This window comes from Oryctolagus cuniculus, chromosome 4, assembly GCF_051225735.1.
Source record: "Oryctolagus cuniculus isolate XC-2025 breed Fujian yellow rabbit chromosome 4, ASM5122573v1, whole genome shotgun sequence".
NCBI classification, from domain to species: Eukaryota; Metazoa; Chordata; class Mammalia; order Lagomorpha; family Leporidae; genus Oryctolagus; species Oryctolagus cuniculus.
Window position 1 is genome coordinate 152536472 of NC_142870.1, and position 24530 is coordinate 152561001.

The 24530-nt window shown below is 45.0% G+C and overlaps 1 protein-coding gene across 2 annotated transcripts in view; it reads left to right on the plus strand.

The window, feature by feature from the left end:
* Window positions 1–24530, plus strand: part of PLCL2 (phospholipase C like 2) — a 195977-nt gene that overhangs the window by 156155 nt on the left and 15292 nt on the right. For both annotated transcript variants that reach the window (XM_008266046.5, XM_089332283.1), the window contains exon 5: window positions 18075–18184. In XM_008266046.5, the coding sequence (XP_008264268.4) occupies window positions 18075–18184 (110 nt within the window). The remainder of the gene's footprint in view (window positions 1–18074; window positions 18185–24530) is intronic.

Below are 24530 nucleotides of genomic sequence, written 5' to 3' on the forward strand. Positions count from 1 at the left end.
GAAATGGAGCCTTGAACTAGGGGCTGAGAGTCTTGTAAGTTGAACTGCAGGAACAGCCCATTGTAGGTGGCCAAGGCTTCAAAGACTTCATCAGCAAAACATGTTTTAAGTGCATATGAAACATTTTTCCTGGCTGAAAGAGAAACACTTGCTTCAGGAAACAGTAGGAAATTGGGTTGAAATCTCGTTTTGGAGGCAGTGTTATGGGACAGCAGATAAATCCGCCACCTGCAATGCTGGCACCTCTTGTGGGAGCTGGTTCATGTCCTGGCTGCTCTACTACCGATGCAGCTCCCTGCTCATGACCTGGGAAGGCAGCAGAGGGTGGCCTAAGTGCTTGAGCCCCTGCACCCACATGGGAGACCTGGGGGAAACCAGGCCTCTGGCTTTGGCTCAGCCCAGTCCTGGCCATCGCGGCCATTTGGGGAGTGAGCCAGTAGATGGAAGAGCTCTCTCAGTCACTCTCTCTCTCTCTGTAACTCTGCTTTTCAAATAAATAAGTGAATTTTTAAAAAAGAAAGAAAATATAGTTATAATTCATGGCTAAAGCATTAAGGGTTGATTTTCTAGTCCAACACTTCCCAAAGCCTAATTCCAGGAACACTACTTATGTTCCTTGGGCACAGGATTTCATAATACAATTTTCTCCCTTTGGAGGATCTCAGTGCACACTGGCATGCCAAATATCCTCCAGTTTACCTCAGGATTTCCCAAAGGGGGTTCACTGAATAGTCAGGGACCCTCTTGGGAGCTCACCGATTGACTTACCTCCCTGTTCTGCCCTCCACGTCCAAATACTTGGGTGCCTGATGTGTCAGCATCAGTAGTTGGCTGTGAACGGCTGTTCTATGTGCAGTGTGTGTGAGAGGGTGATCAAGTGGAAACAGCTAATGAGCTGTTGAGGCAGCAGTAATGAACTTGGGATGGAGGTCAGGCCAGCAGGTAGAACTGGCAGCTAATGGAGTGACTACATTCTCTAAGGAAGAAAGGCTCGGGAGGAAGCACAGATAGCCCTAGGCCATGATTGCGGCCTGTTTCAGCTCCCCTCAGAGGGTGGAAGTATCCTAGCACACCTGATCCCACACCTTCTTGGCAGAATGAAATCATAAGTCCCTGCCATGTCAGTTACACACCGTGTCGAGCACACCTTATTGACAAAGCCTTCTAAGCCTGACCACCTACAGTGTTCGACTCACCTGAACCCTGCATGTTGGTACAAAAGGTGTTTGATGTCCATAGTTCCTTCATAATACACATTTCCATGAAGTTTTTGAATACTCATATAGTAGTAATTACCTTTTAAAACAGCATGTCAAATCTTTTTTTTTTTTTTAACATTGATTTATTTGAAAGGCAGAAAGAGAAAGAGAGAGAAATATATGGGAGAGACAAAGAAGTCTTCCATCAGGTGGTTCACTTCCCAAACGACAACAGCCAGGGTGGCCAGGCCAGGCCAGAGCCAGGAACTCCATGCAGTCTCCCACTAGATGTGGGAGGGCAGCCTGGCGTGTTGTGTCACAGCACCTGCTCCAACGCATGGTTTGCTTAGGTGTACTGCTTGTTGTCTGCTTCCAGGTAGAAGTGTGAATTCCTTGACAACAGAGATCTTCACTTATAACACATCCCAAAGGGCAAGAACAGGGTGTGGCACAAAACTCGCACCCAATAAATATTTGTTGAGTTTAGCAGAATAAGAAATTCTGCATTTACTTGTTCATTCGTTTATTCAACAGACATTGATTAGGTCTGTCCCTCTAATTCCAGCCAGAAACTGGAGATTCCATAAACAGACAGGAAATGGGCCTGGCCCGCAAAGGGTTCCAGGTTGAGTGGTGGAGATAGAAGTGTGAGTGGCTCCTGTCTGTCAGTGCTGTGTACACAGTAGTGTGTGTGCCTTGTTCTGCAACGCTGACCACACACACTGAAGAGTAGGAATTCCATCTGGGTGATAGTGAAGGCAGATTCTAGGTCAGGAGATTTGTCAAGAAGTTGGCTTGTCTAGGAGCCACGGCAAGTGGGTGCTGGCATTCCAGCAGAAGGAAGCTCAAATGCAGGATACAAGGCCCGTGCAGACAGCAGCATGGAACATCACATGACCACGACAGGCAGCAAATGAGGCTGTAGATGGAAACAAGGAACCAAAAAAACCCAGGAGCTCTAACAGAACATTAAACCAGAAAACATGTGTGTTAGACTGCACAAAAGAATTCTGTATGGCAAAAGTGAAGTTCTGAGCCTCTTGCTAATAGGTTGTATTGATGGATTGGATGTAGAAAAGGGGGAATTGGTATGACTTGAGATTCTGGTTTCATCCGAGAGGATGGAGACACTGTTTATCAAGAGGGAAGCCTGGGGCAGGCAGAGGATTAAGAGACAAGAGCAGGAGTTTGGGGACAAGTTAAGTTTTAATATAACTAGTTGACTTCCTGATCTTAAGTTTAGGAAAGCAGTTAGATGGAGGTAGTAAATTTGGAAGCAATAAATGCAGATGTGACCTTTCAGGCTGGGAGACTAAAACTCATTTAATCATTTAAGAAGTGAGACCAGGTCGTGACTGGCGTTGTGGTGCAGCAGATAAAGCCACTGTCTGCAGTGCCAGCCTCCCATGTGGACTCAGTTTGAGTCCTAGCTGCCCCATTGCCTGCTAATGCACCTGGGAATGGGGTAGAGGATGGCCTAGTGCTTGGGTCCCTACACCCACCTGGAAGACCCAGAAGAAGTTCCTGGCTCCTGGTTTTGACCTGGCCCAGCCCCAACCATCACAGAAATTGAGGAGTGAACCAGCAGATGGAAGATCTCTCTCTCTCTCTCTCTCTCTCTCTTCCACTCTCTCTGTAATTCTGAATTTGAAATAAATAAATAATTTTTTTTTTAAAAAAAGAAAAGAAAATGTCAGGGAAATTGATGAGTGTTACATTGTTGGGAACATGAAAACTGGTCCACACCTTGGAAGAGCCATATAGCAGTAAATTATGTACACTTTGAATCAGTGATCACACTTTTCAGATTTTATTCTACAGACAGAATGAGCTGGGGAAAGACATAGGCACATAGCTTTCTCTGTACTACTGAGAACAATGCAAATATCCAACAGGAGAGCCCTAGCTGAGTAGGCTGTGATTCCTCCTTGCAAGGGAACATTGTGCTACCATAAAAGAATAGAGTGTGTGCACACATACATACTCACATAAGGAAAGTCTTACATGCATACATAGGTAACATAACTACATGACTTTTAGAAGCAAGACAAGCGATGCATGTCATTTGCTAATACTTGTTGTGGCTGGGGAGATGTGAGCCTCACCTGCTTGGGCATCCCTCTCCAGAGGTGGGCAAGGGACCGGAGACTAGGCGATGCAGAAAGGAACGGAAAGACTGTTTCCCGTGTATCAGTTTATACTTCTTAAATTGTCAAACCTATGACTCTGTAAAAAATTTAAATAAGACAGGTGAAAAGGAAAGAGGCCCAGGCGCCCTGTTGTGAGGACTGTGTGTGTTACACAGGGAGCAGAGTGAGTGCATGGAGGACTGGAGATCCACAAAGATGGGCTCCCTCCCAACTCCTCTTCCCGAGAGGCTGTGGGGAGGACGGCGCTCCTGTCTCCCAGGGAAATGAAAGGAGGAGGGTCTTGTCATCCTGCCCGAGAGTCACGTGGCCACGCCTTGCCTTAGTACAGTGTCATGGCGATCAGACTCCACAAAAGAATAAAAGTTATGCAACTTCATCTCACACAGCGTTACCCAGATGGAAGGTCCTGGAAGAAGAAAAACCTCCCCATATGATTCATTCACAAACTGTACTGCTGTGGGTTTAGAATCACAAGGATTTTTGTCAGCCATCTGGGTTTCAGAGATATATTTAAGAGACCTGGTTTATCTATTCTGTCTCACATGGAATCAGATGTAACAGTTCAAAATCCACGTTAAAATCATTTTGGCTTTTTGTTAATGCCAAGGTTGTTTGGGAAAAGCCAAGATAAAGATACTACTGAGTAGAACTGTATAAAAAGCAGTCATGCATTTCCACATCTCTGAGGGTAGGGTGTATACACCCGTGTACTGGCAGCCCCAAACTTCAGAGCCCTGGAGTTTATAAAGGCTGTGTACTTACACGGGCACTATATGTAAATTAATTGGGAAGAGGGAATCATATATCCCCAGTTGGTTTTCAAGATGATATGACGTGCTACAAGATACGTGCAGATCGTGTTTTATTAAGGTGCATTACCACTGTTGATAAACAGACCTCCTGAATGAGGCTCTAAGCCCACCGGTGTCATAGGGAACTCCGTCTTCTAGAAAATGCTCCACCACACCTAATTTGGAAAATTCCAAATAAATTACAGTTGTAAATATCTGTTTTGTAACCATTTCAAAGAACTGACCATTTGCTTTTAATCTCCACTTTTTCAAAACAGAAAAATGTTTACACTGGTTGCATTTGTGATAAAAGGGGTTTTTTAGGACAGCATTGAAAAACTAACCTTTATCAATTTAAGACCAATGTGTCTCTTGCTTGATTTTTTAAAATTATATTTGTTTCTAAATATGTTTAGCCACGTGCTATATTTTAGATTCAGATCATTTAGACAAGTAAAGAAAATCCCAACCAGAATGTCTGAAAGGTTCTCTGCTCTATATTTAGCAAGAATAAAAGGCGTTGGTGTGAACTGGAAGAGGAAATGATGCCATGTTTCTGACTTGCCCCTCCCCTTCAGAGAAAGTGTCTTTTTGATGCCTTTTTATTGTGTATATCCTATCTCTGAAAATTTAGGGCTGCTTGGTTTCCATCTAAGTTGTTATCTGTGAAGGGAAGCAGGAGGCTTAATAGAGATGAAAATTTTCCTCCACCACATTTCAATATAGTTGTGTGCAGCTGTGCTGATGTTCTGAGTTAATTTAATTATATCATCTTGAATTATTTGCACCTATTTATTTGTTTCCATAAGATAATATTTAATCCATGCATTGCATTTTATTTTTTGTCATTAAGTTTTAAATTACCCCCCCCCCCAAAAAAAAAAACCTGTAAAATAGTTAAGTTATAAAGTATCTCCACACAGGACAGCGCCACAGCTCAACAGGCTAATCCTCCACCTAGCGGCGCCGGCACACCAGGTTCTAGTCTCGGTCGGGGCGCTGGATTCTGTCCCGGTTGCCCCTCTTCCAGGCCAGCTCTCTGCTGTGGCCTGGGGGTGCAGTGGAGGATGGCCCAAGTGCTTGGGCCCTGCACCCCATGGGAGACCAGGAGAAGCACCTGGCTCCTGGCTTCGGATCAGCGCGGTGCGCCGGCCACAGCGTGCCGGCCGCAGCAGCCATTGGAGGGTGAACCAACGGCAAAGGAAGACCTTTCTCTCTGTCTCTCTCTCTCACAGTCCACTCTGCCTGTCAAAATAAATAAATAAATAAATAAATAAATAAATAAATAAAGTATCTACACAAATCTGAGCTGTTGGCCTGTGCTGTGGCATAGCAGGTTAAGCTGCAGTCTGCAGCGCTGGGCACCAGTTCTAGTCCCAGCTTCTGACCCACTTCTGACCCCACTTCTGACCCAGCTCCCTGCTAATACACCTAGGAAAGCAGCAGAGGATGGCCCAAGTGCTTGGGCTCTGCCGCCCATGTAGGAAACCCAGAGGAAGCTCCTGGCCCCTGGCTGCGGCCTGGCCCAGCCCTGGCCGTTGTGGCCATTTGGGGAGTGAACCAGCAGATAAAAGATCTCTCTCTCTCTCTGTCTGTCTCTGTCTCTACCTCTATCTCTCTGTAGTTCTGCCTTTCAAATAATTAAATAATCTTTAAAAAAAATCTGAGCTGTTGATGTTTAAAGAAATGACATGGAAAGAAATAAAACTTTCCAAAATATATTCCTTTACATAGCCCATCCTTGATCTTTGTTCAGTCAAACTCTTCTGTTCTCTTTAAGCCAGACCTATTATTTATTCCTTAGTTCTCAAGTTCATTACTACAGAGGAATTTGAACAGGTTTTCTCCTTGGTTAACATTCCAGAAAAAAAGCACAGCCCACTGCCTTTCCCTAGAAACGGAAAGCTGGGGTCTCGGAGTCGGAGGGCTCTGACCCTGAATTCTCCGCACAGAGCTGCCGAGTTCCAATAGGGTCCTTTTACCTACAGCGCAGCCACCCCGGGCCCAGAGAAGTCTGCGCCTGAGACGCTGACTGCCGGCTGATTTCTGATTTCTGGGCATAATTTACCCTAAGCACTAATCCGCATCCCCGTGCCTCTGCTCGGATGCCTGTAATACGCTCGCAGCCTTCGAATTCGGATGCCCTGGACACACTACATGTCTTGACTCTTAAATAACGTCGCCATTGTCCTTTCAAAGGACTGTTTACCTGGTTAACCGTCGGTTTGCAGATGAGGTTTAGTATCTCCTGCTTCCTGGGGTGGCAGCATGGCTGTAGACTCAAGGAATCCTGCTTCTTGACTGTTTGTCCCACAACGTTACTTTGCACCTTTAAGGAAAAGATGGACCAGGCCTCCTTTATTTGAGACTTTTATAATGACATTTAGTTTAAATCAGACTAGTATACAGCACACAGACCAAGAGGAAAAATACAATTCTCCTGTGAAACAATGAGCTGCAGTACATGAAGATAGATACCCACGGCTGTAAACTAAGTAATCATAAACATATGATGAAAATGTGCCAGCCTGGTGTTTGGAATATTATGGAAACACACACACACAGGGACAGAGAACATGTTCCTGAGAGAGAAAGTGCCCTGCCTATCCCCTCATTAGGATTGGCCTGGTTTCTATTTCTGAACCTGATGGTGGTGTTCACAGTGGGAATTCGGAGCAGTCACTAGGCAGCGCAGCGGCGGTGGCCCACAGTTGGGAACCTGCCTCCCTTTTGATTCCCCCGAGTCGGCCTGGTAGCTTTCCACCAGTCCGCCAGGCAGCGCTCAGCCCACGTGCTGTGAGAATATGAAGACTCTTATTTTAGAAACTCCTCAATACCGTTCTTGCAGATGATCATCATAAAAAGTCATTTTCTCAGGATCAATAAAATTCTAATTTTCTTCAGATATATGCAGATTTTTCTTACCTATAATTCATCCATAATAAACACTTGTGTGTTACAGCCAGGAAGCCCTCTCTTCTTTTTTTTTTTTTTTTTTTAAGATTTATTTTATTTATTTGACAGAGTTACAGAGAAGTGGACACACAAGGCGGGGGTGGAGGGGTCTTCCAACCACTGGTTCACTCCCCAAATGGCTGCAACAGCTGAAGTCCAGCCAATCAGGAGCCAGGAGCTTCCTCCAGGTCTCCCATGAGGGTGCCGGGGCCCAAGGACTTGGGCCATCTTCTACTGCTTTCCCAGGCCATAGCAGAGAGCTGGATCAGAAGAGGAACAGCCAGGACTCAAACTGGCACCCTTATGGGATGCTTGCACTTCAGGCCAGGGCTTTAACCCACTGTGCCACAGCGTCGGCCCCATGGAAGCCCTCTCTTTCAGCCCCATATGATTATCTCAATAGATGCAGAGAAAGCATTTGATAAAATACAGCCCTGTTTCATGATGAAACTCTATGCAAATTTGGTGTAGAAAGAACATTTCTTCAACACATTCAAGATAATTTATGACAAACCCATGACTAGTGTCTATCGAATAGGGAAAAGTTGGAAGCATTTCCACTGAGATACGGAACCAGACAAGGATATCAACTCTCACCATTGCTATTCAATATGGTTCTGGAAGTTTTAGTCAGAGCCATCAGGCAAGAAAAGGAAATCAAAGGGATTCAAATTGGGAAGAAGGAAGTCAAACTCTCCCTATTTGCAGACGACATGATTCTATATATTGGGGATCCAAAAAACTCCACTAAGAGACTGTTGAAACTCATAGAAGAGTTTGGTAAAGCAGCAAGGTATAAAATCAATACACAGAAATCAACAGCCTTTGTATATACAGACAAGGCCATGGCTGAGAAAGAACCTCTAAGATCAATTCCATTCACAATAGCTACAAAAAAAAAAAAATATATCAAATACCCTGGAATAAATTTAACCAAGGATGTCAAAGATCTCTACGATGAGAATTACAAACCATTAAAGAAATAGAAGAAGATACAAAAAATGGAAAAAAATCTTCCATGTTCATGGATTGGAAGAATCAATATCATCAAAATGTCCACTCTTCCAAAAGCAATCTACAGATTCAGTGTGATACCAATCAAAATACCAAAGACATTCTCAGATCTAGAAAAAAATGATGCTGAAATTCATTTGGAAACACAGGAGACTTTGAACAGATAAATCAATCTTCTATAACAAAAACAAAGCCGGAGGCATCACAATACCAGATTTCAAGACATACTACAAGGCAGTTCTAATCAAAACAGCCTGGTACTAGTACAAAAATAGATTGATAGACCAATGGAACAGAATAGAAATGCCAGAAATCAATCCAAGCATTTATAACCAAGTTATCTTTGACAAAGTAGCTAAAACCAATCCCTGGAGCAAGGACAGTCTCTTCAACAAATGGTGCTGGGAAAACTGGATTTCCACATGAAGAAGTATGAAGAAAGACCCCTACATTACACCTTACACAAAAATCCTTGCCAAATGGATTAAAGACCTAAATGTATGACCCAATGCCATCAAATTATTAGAGAACATTGGGGAAACCCTGCAAGACATTAACACAGGCAAACAGTTCTTAGAAAAGACCCCAGAGGTACAGGCAATCAGAGCCCATATTGACAAATGGGATTCCATCAAAGTCAGAAGCTTCTCTGTACTGCAAAAGAAACTCTCAGGAAAGTGAAGAGGCGACTGACAGAATGGGAGAAATAATTTGCAAGCCATGCAACTGAGAAAGGATTAATAGGATATATAAAGAGATCAAGAAATTCCACAACAACAAACAAACAACCCAGTGAAGAAATGGGCAAAGTATTTAAAGTGGCATTTTTCAAAAGAGGGAATCCAAATCCAGATGGCCAACAGACACATGAAAAAATGCTCAGGATCACTAATCATCAGGGAGATGCAAATCAAAACCTCAGTGAGGTTTCACCTCACCCCCATTAGGATGGCTTTCATACAGAAATCAAGAAACAGCAAATGCTGGTGAGGATGTGGGGGAAGGCACCCTAATCCACAGTTGGTGGGAATGTAAACTGGTAAAATCACTATGGAAGAGTTTGGAAATACCTCAGAAATCTGAATACAGACCTATCATATGACCCAGCCATCTTACTCCTGGGAATTTACCCAAGGGAAATGAAATCAGCAAATAAAAGAATTATCTGCACCCCCATGTTTATTGCAGCTTAATTCACAATAGCTAAGACACAGACTCAACCTAAATGTATCAACTGAAGACAGGATAAAGAAATTATGGGATGTGTGCTCTATGGAATCCTAATGAAATCCAGTCATTTGCAACAAAATGGATGAATCTGGAAAACATCATACTTAATGAAATAAGCCAGTTCCAAAGGAACGAATACCATATGTTCTCATGATCTGTGATAACTACTAGAGCACCTAAAAGGAAATCTGTAGAAGTGAAATTGACACTTTGAGAAGCGATAACCTGAACAGCCCTTGTCCATCTGAAGAGGAACAGTTTTTTTTTTATTATTATTATTAATGGAGAATGGGACTGGAAATGGGACAGGGAGGAGGAAGTTGGGTGGGAGTGGGAGTGGGAGTGGGAGTGTGGGTATAGTGGGAACAGTCACTGTATTCCTGAAGTTATACTTATGAAACTTGTACTCATTAAATAAAATGTTTCTTTGGGGAAAAAAAAAGATTCACGTGAGAGTCCTCTTAAATGAAACAAGAAAACAAACACAAAAATTGTTCAAGATAATTTGGGAAAAAATAGCTGTGTGTGTCGACTGAGCGGTGATTAGAAAAACGTGAGTCTTGACTCCATTTTCTCTTTCCGTTCTTTCTCTTTTTTCTTTCTCTTTCTACTGTATTTTTATTTCTTCCTTCCCTCCCTCCTTCCTGTCTCTCCCTCTTTCTTTCCCTCCTGTGTTTCCTTCCTTCTCTAGTGTAGACAGAGCCAGCAGTCTCCTAATTCTAAGATTTTCTGAAATTCCCCTGTAAGCGCGTGCCGTGAGCACCAGCTGGACATGTTCTCTGTCTCATCATGACTTCCAGGGTCTCAGTGCCGTCTGTCTATCTCCTAGGCCAGGTTTCCCCCCCGGAGACTCCTACCACTCTTGCAAGGCAATACAAGCCTGTCCCTGCCAGGGCGTCCCCAGACCTCCTGGGTCAGAATCCCCAGGGTGGAGCAGGCGTTCAGCGCAGCCACTTCGGGATGCCCCCATCCCGTCTCTGGGTGTCTGCTTTGAGTCTCAGTTTCTATGCTTCTGACCCAGTTTCCTGCTGGTCTGCACCCAGGAAGGCAGCGCATGGTGACTCAAGCACTTCCAGCCCTGCCCATGCAGGAGACCCAGATAAAGCTCCCAGCTCTTGGCTTCAGCCTGGCCCATCCCTAGCTGTTGTGGGCATTTGGGGAGTGAACCAACAGATGGAAGATTCTCTCTCTCTCTCTCTCTCTCTCTCTCTCTCTCCATACTATCCCCCTGCCCCCAGACACTCTGCCTTCCAAATAATTGAATAAATATATAAATAAATATTTTTAAAAAATAAAAAACAACTTGATTTCTTTTGGGGAGAGGAACATGTGACTTAATCTTAACTACAGGGCAGTTGTAATCAAAACAGCATGGTACTGGTACAGAAACAGAAGGATAGACCAATGGAACAGAATTGAAATACCAGAAATCAACCCAAACATCTACAGCCAACTTATATTTGATCAAGGATCTAAAACTAATTCCTTGAGCAAGGACAGTCTATTCAATAAATGGTGCTGGGAAAATTGGATTTCCACGTGCAGAATCATGAAGCAAGACCCCTACCTTACACCTTACACAAAAATCCACTCAACATGGATTAAAGACCTAAATCTACGACCTGACACCATCAAGTTACTAGAGAACATTGGAGAAACCCTTCAAGATATTGGCACAGGCAAAGAGTTTCTGGAAAAGACCCGGGAGGCACAGGCAGTCAAAGCCAAAATTAACTATTGGGATTGCATCAAATTGAGAAGTTTCTGTACTGCAAAAGAAACAGTCAGGAGAGTGAAGAGACAACCGTCAGAATGGGAAAAAATATTTGCAAACTATGCAACAGATAAAGGGTTAATAACCAGAATCTACAAAGAGATCAAGAAACTCCACAAAAACAAAACCAACAACCCAATTAAGAGATGGGCCAAGGACCTCAATAGACATTTTTCAAAAGAGGAAATCCAAATGGCCAACAGGCACATGAAAAAATGTTCAAGGTCATTAGCAATCAGAGAAATGCAAATCAAAACCACAATGAGGTTCCACCTCACCCCGGTTAGAATGGCTCACATTCAGAAATCTACCAACAACAGATGCTGGCGAGGATGTGGGGAAAAAGGGACACTAACCCACTGTTGGTGGGAATGCAAACTGGTCAAGCCACTATGGAAATCAGTCTGGAGATTCCTCAGAAACCTGAAGATAACCCTACCGTTCGACCCAGCCATCCCACTCCTTGGAATTTACCCAAAGGAATTTAAATTGGCAAACAAAAAAGCGGTCTGCAGCCTAATGTTTATTGCAGCACAATTCACAATAGCTAAGACCTGGAACCAACCTAAATGCCCATCAACGGTAGACTGGATAAAGAAATTATGGGATATGTACTCTTTAGAATACTATACTGCAGTAAGAAACAACGAAATCCAGTCATTTGCAACAAAATGGAGGAATCTGGAACACATCATGCTGAGTGAAATAAGCCAGTCCCAAAGGGACAAATACCATATGTTCTCCCTGATCGGTGACAACTGACTGAACACCAAAAAGGAAACTTGTTGAAGTGAAAGGGACACTATGGGAAACGGTGACTTGATCAGCATAGCCCTGACTGTTAATGAACAACTTAATACATTATCCCTCTTAGTAGTTTTTTTGTCTGTTCTACTTAATATGACTGATTTAATTCTGTAATTAATACACAGTTATTCTTAAGTGTTGAAATTTAACTGAAATGTGATCCCTGTTAAACATAAGAGTGGGAATAAGAGAGGGAAGAGATATATAATTTGGGACATGCTCAAGCTGACTTGCCCCAAATGGTAGAGTTAGAAACATACCAGGGGACTCCAATTTAATCCCATCAAGGTGGCATGTACCAATGCCATCTCACTAGTCCAAGTGATCAATTTCAGTTCGCAATTGATCATAATGAAAGGACTAAGAGTCAAAGGGAGCACATAAGCAAGTCTAGTACCTGCTAACACTAACCGATAGAATAAATAAAGGGGAGAGTGATCCAACATGGGAAGTGAGATACTCAGCAGACTCATAGAATGGCAGATGCCCTAAATAGCACTCTGGCCTCAGAATCAGCCCTAAAGGCATTCAGATCTGGCTGAAAAGCCCATGAGAGTATTTCAGGCATGGAAAGCCAAGACACTCTGGCAAAAGATCTCTGTGAGTGAGATCTCAGTGGAAAGAACAGGTCTTCAAAGAAGGAGGTACCTTTCTCTGAAGGGAGGAGAGAACCTCCACTTTGACTATGACCTTGTCTAAACAAGATAAGAGTCGGAGAACTCAAGGGGCTTCCATAGCCTTGGAAACTCATGACTGGAGCATAGGGAGATTACTGATGCCATAGACAGGAGTGTCAATTGGTAAAGTCAACAACAGGAGTCACTGTGCACTTACTCCTCATGTAGGATCTCTGTCCTTAATGTGCTGTGCATTGAGATTTAATGCTATAACGAGTACTCAAATAATATATTTCACTTTGTGTTTCTATGGGGGTGCAAACTGTTGAAATCTTTACTTAATGCATACTAAACTGATCCTCTGTTAAAAAAAAAAAAAAGAAAAGAAAAGAAAAGAAACTATCAACTCCCAACTTGACTCTCACTGGGATTAAACATGACAATAGGTCTGATCTGATTTCATCATCATTAAAAAAAATCATCTATTATTTTTCACTTTATGTTTCTGTGTGGGAGCAAACTGTTGAAATCCTTACTTAATGTATACTAAGCTGATCTTCTGTATATTAAGATAATCGAAAATGAATCTTGATGTGAATGGAAGGGGAGAGGGAGTGGGAAAGGGGAGGGTTGTGGGTGGGAGGGACGGTATGGGGGGGAAGCCATAGTAATCCATTATTCGTACTTTGGAAACGTATATTCATTAAATAAAAGTTAAAAAAAAAAAAAGAAAAAAAAATAAAAAACAACTTGATTTCTTTTGGGGAGAGGAACATGTGACTTAATCTTAAAATTTCTTTACCTGCAACTTCCAGCAGAAGAGATGCTGTCCGTGTGTCTCCTAGTAAGAGATAAGAGAAGGTTTTCTTCTCTGGACTAATGTTTCTTTGCTCTGGATAACTTGGAAAATACGGAGGAAGTTTTTTCACATGTAACCTGGACAAGTTTCTTCATTCTCATTGCTGATGTGGAAACTCCAGGAAGCCATGACCTGTTAGTACCAAGAGAATAGAGCAGTTTGCTTCTTAGATGTTATTACTGGAGTAATATATATAGTAATATATCTCTATATATAGATATATAAGTATATCTATATATATATAGAGAGAGCGTGCTTCGGTTCAAATGTATAATCTCATCCTCTTTCTCTTTCTATTTCCTTAGTACGAAGCCAGTGCTTGTCCCAAGCCTGACACCCTGGTGCAATTGTTTTACGCCAGTCAGCATGTCATGCCTGAGTTCATGTTGAGAGCTGGGGTGCTTTTGTTGGAAATCATGCTTGGCATGTGGGAAACCTTGGGGCACCAGGCCCAGGCAAACCAAGATTGAAGTCCCTCTTCACCGTTGCCTTGGGAAAGTTCTGCAGGCTGTCTCCACATTCTTTACATAGTGCTACAGTTTGAACATAATTTGGCTCCCAGCTCATACAAATGGATGTTTAGTCCCCAAAGTTGTAAGTTAATTTTATTGGGAGAATGGAATCTGATCCAACTGTATTGTTTAGGAGGTGGGCCTACTGGGAGGTCCTTAGCTCACTGGGGGGTGATCTCAGCTCTGGCTGTTGCAGCCACTTGGGAAGTGAACCAGCGGATGGAAGACCCCTCTCTCCGTCTCTCCCCCTCTGTAACTCTACCTCACAAATAAGAATTTTTTAAAGATTTATTTATTTATCTGAATGGCGGAGTTACAGAGGCAGAGGCAGAGAGAAAGAGGTCTTCCATCTAGTGGTTCACTCCCCAAGTGGCCGCAACGGCCAGAGCTGGACTGATCCGAATCCAGGAGCCAGGAGCTTCTTCCAGGTCTCCCATGTGGGTGCAGGGGCCCAAGGACTTGGGCTATCTTCCACTGCTTTCCCAGGCCATAGCAGAGAGCTGGATTGGAAGTAGAGCAGCCGGGACTTGAACTGGCACCCATATGGGATGCTGGCTCTGCAGGAGGCAGCTTTACCCGCTATGCCACAGTCCCAGCCCCTCAAATAAAAATTAAAAATATAAAAAAGTAACTGTATACTTCATTCAGGAGATTAGAAGGGTCCACTCCAGTGTATTAGCAAAGATCAGTCTCTTAAGTTAATACAGAAACCATTTTTACAAAAGAAAACAGGGGCCGGCACTGGGGTATAGTGGATAAAGCTGCTGCCTGCAGTGCTGGCATCCCATATGGGCGCCGGTTCAAGTCCTGGCTGCTCCGTTTCCAATCCAGCTCTCTGCTATGGCCTGGGAAAGCAGTGTAAGATGACCCAAGTCCTTGGGCCCCTCCACCTGTGTGGGAGACCCGGAAGAAGCTCCTGGCTCCTGGCACTGTGGCAGCTCCGGCTGTTGCGGCCATCTGGGGAGTAAACCAGTGGATTGAAGACACCTCTCTCTCTCTCTCTCTGCCTCTGCCTCTCTATAACTTTGCCTCTCAAATAAAATAAAATTAATCTTTAAATAAAATAAATAAAAAAGAAAATAGATCTGCAGCAGCTCAAATAGTTAATCAATAACAATGAAACTGATAGTCTTGGCCATATTTTGAATTCTGAGTTTTGTTATTTTAACTTAATTTTGCCAGTATTCAATTTATCACCTTTCTGTGCCCATTTTTAAAAGAAAAAAATGGCATTTTCCTTGAACTTTTATTAGACCATAGGTATTTTAAGAGAGGTGACGTAAGGAAGGACTGGTCTCTTTGGTGGATAGGTAGGGGTGGGTGTCGTGGCACAGAGGGATAAACCACTTCTCGGGGCTCTCCCATCCCATACTGCAGTGCCTGCGATCGCGTCCCGTCTCCACTTGCAGTCCAGCGCCCTGCTAACGTGCACTCTGGGAGGCAGCAGATCATGGCTCAAGTGCTCAGAGCCCTGCCTCCACGTGGGAGATCCAGACCCAGTGCCTGGCTTTGGCCTGGCCCAGTCCCATCTGTCGCAGGCATCTGAGTAGTGAACCAGCAGACGGAAGGCTTTCTCTCTCACAAACTTTCAAATAAAGGAAAACTGAAAAGACAACAGCGAGGCCGCGTGGTGAAATCCGAGCTGCGCCTGCTGCCTTCAGTGGCTTCCTGGTTCTCGCGCATCGCTGTGCTGCTTAATCATCCTGACAGAGTTCCTTCCTCAGCCCTCAGCCCCCTCAGGCCTGTTCCTTTCCTGCCTCTGGTCCTGGGCTCACGCCCGTCTTCTGAAATCTCTGACAGCTGCTCTCTGAAAATCTAGGGTGGATGTGTGTCCCGGCTCCCCCTTCCCTCTGCCCCTGTTCCACGCTTACGCGAGATCTGCAAGTTCTTGGAGTTGGGCCCAGTGTAGCGGGTCCTGTCTCTGCCTCATTACCTTACAGGTGCCGAGCCACCCAGCACGACCACATCAACAGCCAGCCCCCAGCCGGAGGAGGCTTGAGAGCAGATGTGTGGATGGTTGTGTGCGCATGTGTGTGCACACACACACACACACTGCTGTTGTGTCTCACCTGTGTGCCAGTCTGAAATAGCCCTCATCTGTCAGGCAGCTGTAGTCTGGGCCCACGTCAGTACCGCTCTGTTTCCCCTGCCCCTCTCTCCCTCTGCACACCTCGCTGTCCAGACAGATTGTCCCTCCTCGTGTAGAGGCCATCCCACCTTCTCCATGTCCCCCTCATGACTTCCATCCTCCGTGCCTCAGTGGTAGACACAGGAGGCTCTGTGCCTCCTGACTGCCAGAAATGTAAACATTAACAATGTATTAATATACCCATGATGGATTTGGGGGGTGGAGGTTCTTGTTACTGTTTTCATTGGGTTGGTTAAGCCAGACACGTCCAATAGAAGGGAGAACTGGACACCGGGGTGCAGCCTGCTGTGCAGCCAGGTTGCCAGCCGCAGGGTGTAGCAAGTGCAGTTACCCCCGCGGGATGTTCTCAGGTGCCACCACTGGCCAAAGAGAAGTTGGAGAAAATTCAGAGAGTGCCAGTACCCTGGACAGTGGAACGGATTCTGCTAATCACTGCTCTTCCTTGAAACCAGTGAGGATCTCATTCCTTACCAGCAGGTCAGGAAGAAGGACCTAGGGAGGGGAAGGCGGGGGCGGGGACAAAGAAGGAAAGACTAGATTGGCAGCTTATTATACTGATCACATGCGTGTCAGATTTTGTTTGGTATTTAGGGTCACTAAGGACTAAAGTAGTTGCGGGTCACTATATAAAGAGTGGCTTTGAAGTGGTGTTACATATAAAAGGAATCACATGTCCAGATGCCAAACCAAAGAGGTAAAGTGTGCAAAAGAATGCAGAAAATGCCTTGTAAAATTAGCAACGCTTCCACATTATTTATAACAGAGCAAAGGATTTGAAACAACTCAACAGCCACCAGCAGGGATCTAGTTAAATAAGTGCCGGTTCATCCCCACACTGGAGTCTCTGTAGCTGTCGGGCAAGAGTGAGGAGGAGCCCCACGCTGCAGAAGCATGGGAAGACGGCAGCCAGGAGAGGGTTTTGGGTCTGTGTGCACATTTGCTCATATTGCTAGGAAAGAAAATGAAATGGAAGGAGATGTTGGTCACACAATATTGATTTCAATGGAAAGATAAATTTAAAAATTTTTCAATATGTAAGAGAAGGAGACCAGGTAGGAAACGGGACTTAGGATGTGCCTTGACAGGTAGTTTGACTTGGGAATTATGTAAAGTTTCGACATCTGTAAAACAAAATATACCTAAAAATGCATATGCGCACACACATGCAAAATGAGACAAAGAAATAAATGAAACAAATTGTACTTGACTAGTGACTTAACCACATCCAGAAAAGAATGTTCTCAACTGACCTTAGATCATAATAATTTACTGCACATTCTCAATGAGATATATTCGAAGGACAAAAAATGCAGAGTTAAAATGATTCAGTAGTCTTATAGGCTGTTATGTTATTATGTTTAGAAATTAAGATTTTTTCCACTGAGGAAAAAAAATTAAGAACAAAATTTTAAAATGTATATAAAAAAAACCCTGTGTACCTAAATTTGTATTAGAAGTATTGGAAAAGCTTAGTCTTCCATTCTGAAAATTTTATTTTATGACGTATCGTATTTGTACGTATTTATGGGATGCATATTCTAATTCTGTGCATGTATACATTGTGTATTGATCAAATCAGGCTTCTGTTTATGAAATGGTACCATTTCAGCGTGCTGGGAGCCTTCAGGTCTTCTGGTTATTTTGAGAGGATCACAGAGTGTTCCAGACCGCAGTTACCCTCGCACACAGAGCAGCAGCCGCCCCCAGACCCAGCCTCTCTCTGTCCCCGGGGTCTTGTCTCTGTGACCTTTGGGGTCCCTCAGCAGCCCCGAAGGGCTGAGCTTCCCCGCCCTAAAGTGAGGACGGGAATGAGCGCTGCGGGCAGCCGCCGCGTCCTGCCAGGCGCCTTCTGCCGCGTGATTCTGGAATCTTCCGTGACCTCCATCGCGGCGTTCTCACCCGGGCACGTGCATGAAATTCTGCGGGAGGGTGGAATTGTCCCAGCCGTCCCGGAACGAATGGCCGCGGCCGGGTCGCCTGGGGCAGTAACAGACCTCCGTCTTTTCCTTTCTTGCAGCCATGGAATTCCACGAGCACTTGCACAGCATAGGCACCAAGGAGGGTCTGAAGGAACGAAAGCTCCAGAAGGCGGTGGAGAGCTTTACCTGGAACATCACCATCTTAAAGGTACGTACGCGCGGCCAGTTCTGCGGCGGCCGAGGCGCGCGGCGCCGGCCGGCCGGCCTCCCGCTCCCGGAGTGACAGCTCCTGCGGCGGCGTGGGCCTCCTCCCAGGAGGCTGCCACCACGGCCACTTGGTGCTGTGACCTGGGGACTTCGGTGGCTGGCGCATTGTAGATTCAACAAAAGTCTTTGTCATTTTATCCAGGAAATATTTTAAAATTCCTAAGTGCCAGTCGCTACGTGTGAAATAGAAAACATTGCTTACAAAGGAGTGATTGGAAATGTAATGATTCTGGCTTCTCAGAGTTCATTTACACTTTAAAATATGGCTGCTTTCGTGTTGCTATGACCCTAGAAAAAAGTAGAAAAGAACTGTGCGGAACATAATCCAAGGAAATACAAAAAGAATTTCCATTTGAAAGCAATTTTCCTTCGAGGGAAACGCTGTGTCCCTGTTGACTTGACTGGTTTTAAAAATTGACATATTTTGCTTTAATTATAAAAGTGCCACATTTTCATTATAGAAAATGTCAAGAGAGCAAGAAGCAGAGGTAGACAGAACCCCACCCCCCAGAGACTGTAGCGGTTAGTCTTTGCCTTGGTCCCCATCGTCTTTCTCTGGGCTGTGTGCTATTTAAAAACTTGTGGCCGGCGCTGCGGCTCACTAGGCTAATCCTCCGCCTGCGGCACTGGCACACCGGGTTCTAGTCCCGGTCAGGGCGCCAGATTCTGTCCCGGTTGCCCCTCTTCCAGGCCAGCTCTCTGCTGTGGCCAGGGAGTGCAGTGGAGGATGGCCCAAGCTCCTGGCTTCAGATCGGCGCGGTGCACCGGCCACAGCACGCCGGCCGCAGTGGCCATTGAGGGGTGAACCAATGGAAAAGGAAGACCTTTCTCTCTGTCTCTTTCTCTCACTGTCCACTCTGCCTGTAAAATAAATAAATAAATAAAACCATCTCTACATACTTTGAAAGTCTTAAATGTTTCTTCCCAACAGTTTTTGCTTTTCTTCCCGGTGTTTGGGGATGTGACAGAGAAGTTCTTTTATTCTGGATCTTAGACAACTAAATGTAAACTTGCTGTCTGCTACTCACCCTGCAGACTTCATGCTCAGATGAATTCAGGGCTGTAAAGACGTTATCGCAGCCGCCCTCTGCAAGTTCCTCATTCCCCTGCCAGTCAGGAGATGCTGACAGCCGTCTTCTGATTTGGTTTTGTGAAAGGTTCTTCCCAAACTAGCCAACTTGGATTTTCTCATGGTACACACTCCTGCTCATTTTTGTAGCTAAAATAATTTTCTTGACTTCTTCCAACACGTCCATTCTTATACATGCATCTCTCTCTCTCTCTCTCTTTTTAAATTTATATCTCTAGATATTCAGCTTAGAATTTAACCCTGATGGTTTGCAGTTCAGTGAACAGCAGACAGAAGAATTTACAGTGAAAAGGGGCTTGGCTCACTCCCCAGTAGAGGTGGGGAGTACGTTACAAGCTTCCTGCCAGCCCAGCTGAAAGCAGCACAAAAGTTCAAGCCCTGTGGCAGGAGCTAATGCTTCTCTTGCTCTTATGCAATTATGGGCAAATAGAATGAAGAAGCAAACGTCTGCCTGGCACAGGTGATCCCAGAACCAGCAACCTGGGCCTCACTGGGAGCTTTTAGCATGGGGCAAAGGGAGAGCTTCCCCTTTGCTCTCTGAAGCTGTGCTAGGATGGGCTGACAGCAGTCTGGTTGCCAAGAGAGAAAGGCACACAGAGTACCTGACAGGTACAGGGGACAGCTGCAGGAGTGTGAGCCCACTAACCCCATGAGGCCGGGGGCTTATATGCATCCCAGATTGCCATTTATATTGTAGGGCAGAATTCCCGGGGCGCCTTCCCAGCCCCACCCGCGAGACCTGCTGAAATCAGAGCCTGAGGTTCATAGGCACAAGAAAGTTTGAGAAGCACTGGCCTCAGAGCCGCTGAAAATGGGGCCTGGCTCACGTATTAATGAAAAACAGCTGACGGAGTGTGTGCCGTTAGGTAATCGAACCAAACAGCTGTGCTGAAGATGCCTGCTCTCTTTCCATGTCATGTCCAGGAGAGACTGAAATCCGTAGGAAACAAGTGTGCAGGATGAGGGAATAGTCTTTTTACAGTTTTCAGGATAACACTTCCTGCAGATGGTGTCTGAGCCCAAGAGAACCTAGGTGAGGAGTGGGGAGGATCTGGAGAGATCCGTGGGGTGTTTCCAGGGAACAAAAGGGCCTTTTTAATAATTCCTGTGTCTTGCAGGTTTAAACTTTCCTTAGGAGAATTGAGAGCTCATGGTGGTGGTGGTGGAGGGGCAGGGGCCCTAAACAGGAGTTTAGTCTGAGACGAGCTAGCAACATTCTCCTAGAAGAAGGGGATAGGGCCCCTTGGTGTCCTCCCACCACTTTTTCTTTGCTCTGGGCTTGGAGCGGTGGCAGCCGCACAGCATGGCACGTGGTGTGCAGTAGACGGTGGGTGCCTCCTGCCACACATTGGCTTGGGAGGGTCTCAGATGACCCGGGATGTGGCAAAAGGAGGAGGATGGCAGGAAGGCCTGCTGGGGGGAGGGGGGGAGTGTGCCGAGGCCAGGGTGTGGGGCTCACCTGGTGCTCTCCTCAGCCCTACCCCAGACCTACAGGACCAGAGTCCCAGGCCAGGGCCCCGGGTTCTGCTTGCTTTACAAGTTCTTCAGGGGACTCGGCAGCACATTATCTGTTTTGGTAACGAAGGTAAAACCCCATTCAAGCGCACTCACAGAGAATCAGGAGAGACCCTGGATCCTGAAGAGGTCGTGATGGTACAGGGGTCTCAGGAAACTCAGGCTGGAAATTGCTGCCCAGCCCACAGTGCCAGAGAACTGTCAGAAACCCCGGCAGCCCAGCGTCCTGGCCGTCTGTGCGGCCCGGCTGTCTCCTGCTTGTCCTGTGCCTTTGCTACATTCTCTTCCTGCTGCCACCCAGCTCCTTCCACTCCGAGCTTCTGCTGTTCTGTAACTTGGCCTGGTCCTGATCGTACCTTACCAACTTTCACCTCTGGTGTTCCGTCTATTTGTAGCTCTGACTCTGTCCGCTCAGCTCCTTCACTAGGCCTCCTTGGGGCAGTTTCTCCCCCTGCTTCAACGAGGTGTGTCCAGGAGGGCATTGTTACAGGGCCCAAAAGAGGGCAAAAAGTGCAGTGGCTGCTGCACTCACCCACGGCTGCGTAATGAGCCATCGCAGAACTACTGGCTTACGACAGCCAAGACTACTTCTTTCTCATGATTCTAGGGGTTGGCTGGGCTCAGCTGGGTGGTTTTTCTACTCCATGTGGTCTTGGCCGCAGTCCCTCGTGAGGCTTTATTCTGCTGGGAGTTCAGCTGGGTCTGGAACATCCAGGCAGCTTCGCTCACATGACTGGCATCTCACCTGGCGTGGCCAGAAAGGCTGGGCTTTTTAGCATCTGTGTAATACATTGGACTTAAATTAATAGTGCTTATTACAACCAAAGGTTTTTTCCAGATGAGTGGCTGTACCACTCGACCCTCAAAAACAAGGCTACCAGCTGAGCCCTGAGAGTAATTGGAGATTTGTTCTCTTTGGGAGCATAAGACTGTTGCCAAAAATACATCAATGAGCTGGAAGGCTTTTGTACCTGTAACAGATTAATCTCAATTTCTCTCATTTTCACCTGAGGTGCAATGCTTACCTTGAAGACTGGCGTTTGTTTCCTTTCCAAAAGTGACTACAATGGCCCATGTATACCTCTTTTCCTTTGTTGGTGCTCATATCTGTTAGCTATTTTATTTATTATCCGTGATGTATTATGCTGCCAGTTTTCCTGGAAAGCTTTAATTGTGCAACAGGAAAAACTGGGACGAAAATCAAGTCCTCAGATCAACCCTCCACCATCCTATAATCGAGACGCTGCAGCGTGTGATTGAAACATCTCTTTGGATTAAGGAAAACATCAAGGGCCAGGAGCCCTTTCTCCAAGGGCTCTTCTACTGACTCCACCTCCATGAGTTCCTCTGAACCCTTGTGGGTGGAGGCCAGGGAGAGGCAAGGCAGCCTTCCTGCTGTGGGGAGACGAGTTTATCTTTAGATCATGACCTAGTCCCATCAAACGTGTGAATTAGCACGGGGAACCCAAAGGACAGAAAAAGGAAGCCAGCCTCTTATTCTTTTTGTTGTTGTTGTTAATTTTATTTTACCCCCAGAAACCTTTTATTTAAAGTATACAAACTTCAAGCATTTCTTAAGTACAACTTTAGGAACACAGTGATTCCTCCCTCCCACCTGCACTCCCACCCTTCTTCCTCCTCCCTCTCCTATTCCCATTCTTATTTTTTACTAAGTTCTGTTTTCAATTAACTTTATACACATAATATTTACTTTATACCAAGTAAAGAATTCAACAAATAGTGTGGAAAAAAAAAAACTGTTCCTCAACAGTTGAGACAAGGACTGTTCAAAGTCATCGCATCTCAAAGTGTCAATTTCACTTCTATAGATTACCTTTTAGGTGCTCTGTTAGTTACCCAGATCAGGGAGCCAATATGGTATTTGTCCTTTTGGGACTGGCTTGTTTCACTAAGTATAATGTTTTCCAGTTGCATTCATTTTGTTGCAAATGACAGGATTTCATTTTTTTTTACCACTGTGTAGTATTCCATGGAGCACATATCCCATAATTTCTTTTTCCAGTCTTCAGTTGACAGACATTTGGGTTGATTTCATATCTTAGCTGTTGTGAATTGAACTGCAGTAAATGTGGGTGGTGCAGATAATTCTTTCATATGCTGATTTCATTTCCTATGAGTAAATTCCCAGGAGTGGGATGGCTGGATCATGTGGTAGATCTATATGCAGCTTTCCAAGGGATCTCCATACTATCTTGCACAGTGGCTGTACTAGTTTGTAGTACCACCAACAGTGGATTAGGGTACCTTTTTCCCCATATCCTCGCCAACATTTGTTGTTGTTGATTTTTGTATGAAAGCCATTCTGACTGGGGTGAGGTGAAACCTCATTGTGGTTTTGAGTTGCATTTCCCTGATGGCTAGTGATCCTGAACATGTTTTTTTTATTTGAAAGAGTTACAGGGAGAGGTAGAGCCAGAGTGGGCAGGGGTCTTCCATCTGCTGGTTCACTCCCCAAATGGTTGCAACAGCCAGAAATGAGCAGTTCTGAAGCCAGGAGCCAGGATCCTCCTACAGGTCTCCCACAGCGGTATAGGAGCCCAAGGACTTGGGCCATCTTCCACTGCTTTCCCAGGCCAGAGCAGAGAGCTGGATCCGAAGTGGAGCAGCCAGGACTCAAACCAGCGATCAGATCAGATGCCAGCCCTGCTGGCTGGGGCTTTAACCCGCTGTGCCACAGCACCAGCCCCTGAACATTTTTTCATGTGTGTGTTGGCCATTTGGATTTCCTCTTTTAAAAAAATGCCCATTTAAGTTCTTTGCCCATTTCTTAACTAGATCATTTTGTTGTTGAGTTTCTTGGGTTCTTTATATATTCTGATTATTAGTCCTTTATCAGTCACATAGTTTGCAAATAATTTCTCCCATTCTGTCAGTTGTCTCTTTATTTTCCTGAGTGTTTCTTTTGCTGTGCAGAAGCTTCTAAATTTGATGTAATCCCATTTGTCAGTTTTGGCTTTGATTGCCTGTGCCTCTGGGGTCTTTTCCAAGAGCTCTTTGCCTATGCCAGGATTTCCCAATGTTTTCTAATAATTTGATGGCATTGGGTCATAGATTTAGATCTTTAATCCATTTTGAGTGGATTTTTGTGTAAGGTGTAAAGTAGGGGTCCTGCTTCATACTTCTGCAGTTGGAAATCCAGTTTTCCCAGCAACATTTGTTGAAGGACTGTTCTTGCTCCAGGGATTGGTTTTAGCTATTTTGCCAAAGATAAGTTGGTTATAGATGCTTGGATTGATTTCTGGCATTTCTATTCTATTCCATTGGTCTATCCATCTGTTTCTGTGCCAGTACGAGGCTGTTTTGATTATAACTGCCCTGTAGTATGTCCTGAAATCTGGTATTGTGATGCCTCCGGCTTTGTTTTTGTTATAGAAGATTGCTTTAGTTGTTTGGGGTCTCTTGTGTTTCCATGTGAATTTCAGCATCGTTTTTTCTATATCTGAGAAGAATGTCTGATATTTTGATTAGTATAGCAAAACCTCTTATTCTGTGACAGGCATGTGAGCCCTTGCCCTAGCTTCAGTAACTCTGGTGATTGAGGTCTTTATTCCAGTAGCAGAGGGATACTGACCAGGCAAGGATTCCCTCCTCGCTTCCGACCCGTAGCCAGGCAGAAAGGCCCCTGGGAAGGGTGGCTGTTGGACGATAAAGACTGACAATG